This window comes from Nicotiana tomentosiformis, chromosome 10 (assembly GCF_000390325.3).
Source record: "Nicotiana tomentosiformis chromosome 10, ASM39032v3, whole genome shotgun sequence".
NCBI lineage: Eukaryota > Viridiplantae > Streptophyta > Magnoliopsida > Solanales > Solanaceae > Nicotiana > Nicotiana tomentosiformis.
In genome coordinates this window covers 73,217,202-73,224,383 of record NC_090821.1, presented here as the reverse complement: position 1 = coordinate 73,224,383, position 7,182 = coordinate 73,217,202, and the positions used below count along the sequence as shown (strand labels likewise).

Sequence of the window (7,182 nt, the reverse complement as noted above, 5' to 3'; positions counted from 1 at the left end):
CTCGGTATCTCCAACGGTCAGCTACGCTAAATATCAACACTTTCCGCGTCCAAAAACTCCTGGATCTGCACACAAAGTGCATGGTGTAGCGTGAGTACAACCAACTCAGTAAGTAACATTAATAAATAAGGAACTGAAAGATAGTGACGAGCTATACAATTTTAGTTTGTTTTCAGTAATCTCAGCAATAAAGTAGACATGCTTTCAAATACGACAATTTAAGTCAAATCGGTTTATACATTACCAAGTTCAAGTAAAACCGGATACAATATCTTTCAGGAGTTTCAAAATAGTGACATATAGTAGCTAAGTGCAACAACAAATGAAAGTAAGTACAACCTCTCAGGGAAACAATCACTCAACCTTTCTCAATAGCTCAATCACTAGACTCTCAGCTCTCGACACTCCCACTCAATAGGTACATGCGCTCACTGGGGGTGTACAGACTCCGGAGGGGCTCTTTCAGCCCAAGCACTATATCGCTACGGCGTGCAGCCCGATCCCATATAAATAGCCATAAGGCTCGTTGCGGCGTGCAAACTGACCCATATATACAGCCCTAAGGCTCGTTGCGGCGTGCAACCCGATCCATATATACAACCCTAAGGCTCGTTGCGGCATGCAACCCGATCCATATACATACATATAGTTCACAGCTCGGCACTCAGGCCCTAACTCAGTCACCAACCTCTCCAGTCTCTTGGGCTCTCGGAAATCATAAACATTCAGCCCAAACAAAGATAATATAATGTATCAGCAAGAACAATAAGAGACTAAGATAGGATACACAAGTAAACTATGACTGAGTACAAAATAATAATTAGCAATTAATTTAACAAGTACACAACCTCTGCGGTTCCCAACAGTGTAGTCACATAGCCTAAGCATGGATCCTAACTTGATTTGCAGTCAAATTTCTAAAACACAGGGAGAGCATATAACTAACAACAAGTTATTCAGCTTTACAATTCCACGGAATGGACCAAGTCTCAATTCCTACGGTGCACGCCCACAGGCCCATCACCCAGCATGTTCGTCACCGCCAAACAATCATATAACAACAAAATCTGGGGTTTCATACCCTCAGGACCAGATTTAAAACTGTTACTTATTTCAAACCGCGCAAAAATCCTACTCCGAAATGCCTTTGCCCCTCGAATCAGTCTCCAAATGCCCGGAATCTAGCCACAAGCAGTACGATATAACTAATATAGGCTAAAGGAATCAATTCCACAAGAAAAATACAAAATTATAAGCCAAAATCCGAAATAGGCTCAAAACCCGGCCCCCGGGCCCGCATCTCGAAATCTGACAAAAATTACAAAACCCGAAAGCCCATTCACTCACGAGTCTAACCATACCAAATTTATCCAAATCCGATATCAAAATCTCAATCAAAACCCAAAATCATAGTTTAAGAACTTCTTCCCATTTTCCCCAAATTTTCCACCCAAATGCGAAATTAAAAGATGCAATTAGTGATAGATTAGTAGGATATAACCAAAATCAAGTGAAGAATCGTTACCCAATTGATGTCTCTGAAAATCCCTCAAAATCTCGCCCAAATCCGAGCTCTCAAACTCAAGTTTTGATAAAAATGGCCAAACCCTCGTTTTTGAAATCTTATATTCTGCCCAGGCAAATCCTTCTTCGCGAACGCGATACCCTTGTCGCGAACGCGAAGAACACTCAGCTCAACCCTACGTGAACGCGGGACCAACATCATGAACGCGTAGGCAAAAAGGCATAGGGTCCCAACCGCTCAACTTTCTCTACGCGGACGCGATGCCCTTCTCGCGTTCGCGATGCACTGCTTAACAACCCCTTCGCGAATGCGACACCCACTTCGCGAACGCGAAGAACAATCTTCCTCCTGCCTCCAGCTCCTCTTTGTGAACGCAGAACACCCCTTCGCGAACGCGACGAAGGAAACCAACAACTGGGAAAACCAAAAAATCTGCTATCTTTCACAAGCCCAAAATGATCTGTTAAGCATCCGAAACTCACCCGAGGCCCCGGGGACCTCAACCAAATATACCAACCAGTTCTAAAACACCATACGAACTTAGTCGAGCCTTCAAATCACATCAAACAACAACAAAAACACGCATCACCCTCCAATCCAAACTTAATGAACTTGAAACTTTAAATTTCTACAACCGATGCCGAAACCTATCAAACCACGTCCGATTGACGTCAAATTTTGCACACAAGTCATATTCTACATTACGGACCTACTCTAACTTCCAGAATTGGAATCCGACCCCGATATCAAAAAGTCCACTTCCGGTCAAAATCTCCAAAAATTTGATTTTTTCCATTTCAAGCCTAATTCTACTACTGACCTCCAAATCACATTCCGGACGCGCTCCTAAGTCCAAAATCACCCAACAGAGCTAATAGAATCGATAGAACTCCATTCCGGAGTTATCTTCACATAGTTCTAACTACGGTTAAAATCCTAAGACTTAAGCTTCCGTTTTAGGGACTAAGTGTCCGAAATCACTCCAGAACCACAATAAAACCTCCCGGCAAGTCTCATAAGCAGAAAAAAATACGGGGGGAAGTAGTAAATAGGGGATCGGGGCTAATACACTCAAAATGACCGGCCGGGTCGTTATATCCTCCCCCTCTTAAAACAATCATTCGACCTCGAACGAGCATAGAGACATACTTGAAGTGGTGAAAGATGAGGATAGCGGCTGCACAAATCATGCTTGGTCTCCCAAGTCGCCTCCTCGACCGACTGACCCCTCCACCGAACCTTCACGGAAGCAATGTTCTTTGACCTCAGCTTTCGAACCTGCCTGTCCAAAATAGCCACTGGTTCCTCAACATAAGATAGATCCTTGTCCAACTGGACTGAGCTGAAATCCAACACGTGAGATGAATTGACGTGATACTTCTGGAGCATAGAAACATGGAATACTAGATGAACTCCTGCTAGACTGGGAGGCAAAGCAAGCTCATAAGCAACCTCCCCAACTCGCCGCAACACCTCAAAGGGACCAATGAACCTTGGGCTCAATTGCCCTTCTTCCCGAACCTCATAACGCCCTTCATAGGCAAAACCCGGAGCAAGACTCGCTCTCCAACCATGAATGCAACATCGCGAACCTTCCGATCCACAAAACTCTTCTATCTAGACTGGGCTGTGCGTAGTCTATCCTGAAGTACCTTAACCTTCTCCAGAGCATCCTGAACCAAGTCTGTACCCAATAATCTAGCCTCACCCGGCTCGAACCAACCCACTGGAGACCTACACCGCCTACCATACAGAGCCTTATACGGAGCCATCTGGATGCTCGATTGGTAACTGTTGTTGTAAGCAAACTCCGCTAGAGGCAAGAACTGATCCCACGAACCCCCAAACTTCATAACACATGCACATTACATATCCTCTAATATCTGAATAGTGCGCTCGGACTGTCCATCCGACTGAGGATGAAATGCTGTGCTCAACTCTATTCGAGTACCCAACTCATGCTGTACAGCCCTCCAGTGATGTAAACTGCGTGCCCCTATCAGAGATGATAGATACCGGTACTCCATGAATCCTGACGATTTCGCAGATATATACTCGAGCCAGTTGCTCGAAAGAATAGGTAGTCATCACAGGAATGAAATGAGTTGACTTGGTCAGCCTGTACACAATCACCCAAACTACATCAAAATTCCGCTGAGTCCGTGGAAGCCCAACAAAGAAATCCATAGTGATCCACTCCCATTTTCACTCTGGAATTTCTAATTTCTGAAGTAACCCACCCGGTCGCTGATGCTCATACTTCACATGCTAGAAATTTAGACACCGAGCCACATAATCCACTATGTCCTTCTTCATTCTCCTCCACCAGTAATGCTATCTCAAGTCCTGATACATCATCGCGACACCCAGATGAATAGAATACCGCAAACTGTGAGCCTCCTAAAGAATCAACTCACGCAAACCATCTACATTAGGCACACAGAGATTGCCATGCATCCTCAATGAATCATCATCCTCAATAGTGACCTCCTTAGCATCACCGTGCTGGACCATGTCCTTAAGGACAAGCAAGTGGGTATCATCATACTGACGCTCCTTGATACGATCATAAAGAGAAGACCAAGAGACCACACAAGCCAATACTCGACTTGGTTAAGAAACATCCAATCTAACAAACTGGCTAGCTAAGGCCTGAACATCTAATGCCAATGGACTCTCTGCCGCTGGAAGATATGCTAAGCTCCCCAAACTCTCCGCCCGACAACTCAAGGCATCGGCCACCATATTGGCCTTCCCCGGATGGTACAAAATGGAGATATCATAGTCCTTAAGAAGCTCCAACCACCTCCGCTGATGCAAGTTAAGATCCTTATGTTTGAACAGATGCTGCAAACTCTGGTGATCAGTGTAAATTTCACAATGGACGTCGTACAAATAGTGTTGCCAGATCTTCAAGGCATGAACAATAGCTGCTAACTCAAGGTCATGGACATGATAAATCTTCTCATGGGGCTTCAACTGGCGCGAAGCATAAGCAATCACTATGCCTTCCTGCATCAGAACACACCCAATACCGATCCGCGAGGAATCACAATACACTGTGTAAGACCAGAAGCTGATGGTAGAACTAGAACTGGAGCCGTGGTCAAAGCAGTCTTGAGCTTCTGAAAGTTCTCCTCGCACTCATCCGACCACCTGAAAGGAGCACCCTTTTAGGCCAATTTAGTCAAGGGAGATGCAATAGATGAGAAACCCTCCATAAAATGACGCTAATTACCAGGCAAACCGAGAAAACTCCGAATCTCCGTGGTTGAGGATGGTCTGGGCCAACTCTGAACCACCTCTATCTTCTTCGGATCTACCTGAATACCCTCACTGGACAACACGTGCCCCAAGAACGCCACTGAACTGAGCCAAAACTCACACTTGGAGAACTTTGCATAAAGCTTCTCCTCCCTCAACCATTGTAACACAATCCTTAGATGTTGGGCATGCTCATCCTGGCTACGAGAGTACACCAGGATGTCATCAATGAATACAATAACGAACGAGTCAAGATAAGGCTAAAACACACTGTTCATCAGATGCATGAATGTTGCTGGGGCGTTGGTCATCCCAAAAGACATCACAAGGAACTCATAATGGCCATATCGGGTCCTGAAAGCTGTCTTAAGTATATTTGAGTCCCGAATCTTCAGCTGGTGATACCCTGACCTCAAATAAATCTTGGAGAACACCATCGCTCCCTGAAGCTGTCAAACAGATCATCTATACGTGGAAAAGGATACTTGTTTTTGATTATGACCTTGTTCAACTGCTTGTAATCAATGCACATTCTCATAGTACCATCTTTCTTCTTTATAAATAAAACTGGTGCACCCCAATGTGACATGCTAGGCCGGATAAACCCCTTATCAGGGAGTTACTAAAGTTGTTCCTTCAATTCCTTCAACTCCGTCGGTGCCATACGATACGGTGGAATAGAAATGGGCTGAGTGCCCGGCACCAAATCGATACCGAAGTCAATATCCCTATTAGGAGGCATGCCTGTCAGGTCTGCAGGAAACACATCCGGAAAATCTCGTACCACCGTAACAAAATCAATAGTAGGGGTCTCTGCACTAACATCCCTCACAAAGGCCAACTAAGATAGACAACCTTTCTCAGCCATCCCGCTGAGCCTTCAAGTATGAAATCACTCTACGGGGAACATAGTCTATAGAGCCGTTCCACTCAACCCTCAGAAACCCCGGCATCGCCAACGTCACGGTCTTAGCGTGATAATCTAGAACAACATGACATGGAGACAACCAATCCATACCCAAAATCACGTCATAATCGACCATACTAAGCAACAAGAGATCTACTCTGGTCTCTAGACTCCCAATAGTCACCACACATGACCGATATACATGGTCCACAATAATAGTATCACCCACTGGAGTGGATAGATAAACAGATGAAGCTAGAGACTCACAGGGCATATCCAGATAATGAGCGAAATACGAGAACACATATGAATAAGTGGAACCAGGGTCAAATAATATAGAGGCATCTCTATGGCAAACTGAGAAAATACCTGTAATCACAGCATCCGAAGCAATGGCATTTGGTCTGGCAGAGAGAGCATAGAAATAGGCCTGACCGCCCCCTGATCGGCCTCCCCCTCTCGGGCGGCCCCTAGCTGACTGAGCTCCACCCCGAGCTGGCTGAGCGGGTGGTGAAGAAACTGTTGCTGATGTCATAGACTGGCTCCTTTGCTGAGCTGGACCTCCCACTAGGCGGGGACACTGCCTCCTCATGTTACCAAACTCTCTACACTCATATCAACTCCCCGATGCTGGTGCTGGGGACTGAAGGGAGCCTCGAGCACCGGGATAACTAGTAGGAGGACCTAACATAGACGAGCCCTGACCCGATGGAGCACATGATGAACACTGGACGGGGAGAGCACTGAGAGATGAATGGCCCTGCTGATAACTGTGTGAACCATAGCCAGATGATGCACCACGGTGAACTGGGCGAGCCGTCTGAGCATGTCTGAAAGGACGACCCCTACCGTGGTAGAACTGACCCCAGAAGGAACACCGCTAAATCCACCCTATCCACGAGGTTCTTGGCCTCCCTCTCAACCTGCTCCTAGATGCGAACCATATCAATCTGACGAGCAATGTCGACAACCTCATCAAAAGTAGCACCTAACACTCTCTCTCTCTTGTCATAAGCAATCGCGGCTTAAAAGTGAGGCCATCTATGAACCTCCTAATCCTCTCCCTGTCTGTGGGAATCAACAAGATAGCATGACGGGGAAACTCAAAAAATCTCATCTCATACTGCATCATGGACATATCACCTGCGGTACTGTGGCACAAACTTCTCCAGGAATAGATCGGAGAATTGCTGTCCGGTAAGGGGTATTGCACCGACCGGTCTACGCCTCTTGTAAGCCTTCCACCAACTGAAGGCATCCTCAAAGAACTGAAAAGTAGTGAATACCTTATGTACGGAGTATCCTATGACACCTATCCAAGAATCCCTATGCATCCTCTCCCTCGGTACCACTAAAAGATGGAGGCTGGAGTCTCCCAAACCTCTCCAATCGACGCTGCTTATCATCGGGCATGACAGGAACCATATAGTCCTGAGCAGCTGCAACCGGCTGGGCTAGTGGCGCCCCCGGTGTCTGGAGTCCTTGT

At 46.1% G+C, this 7,182-nt stretch overlaps 1 protein-coding gene across 1 annotated transcript; it reads right to left on the bottom strand.

Moving 5' to 3' along the window:
• Positions 1-3,925: 3,925 nt before the first annotated feature.
• LOC138900388 (uncharacterized) lies at positions 3,926-6,288 on the bottom strand. Its single transcript, XM_070187127.1, has 2 exons — positions 5,899-6,288; positions 3,926-4,072 (listed from the first exon to the last, which is right to left on the bottom strand). Exons 1-2 carry the CDS (start codon positions 6,286-6,288, stop codon positions 3,926-3,928), a joined length of 537 nt encoding a protein of 178 aa, XP_070043228.1.
• Positions 6,289-7,182: the final 894 nt, after the last annotated feature.

Excerpts from the sequence above, each read along its gene's own strand:
- LOC138900388 (XM_070187127.1), bottom strand. The coding sequence starts at position 6,288 with ATGAGGAGGCAGTGTCCCCGCCTAGTGGGAGGTCCAGCTCAGCAAAGG. Across the intron at positions 4,073-5,898 it reads ATACTATTATTGTGGACCAT|TATGATGATACCCACTTGCT; the intron begins GTATATCGGTCA and ends AAGGAGCGTCAG.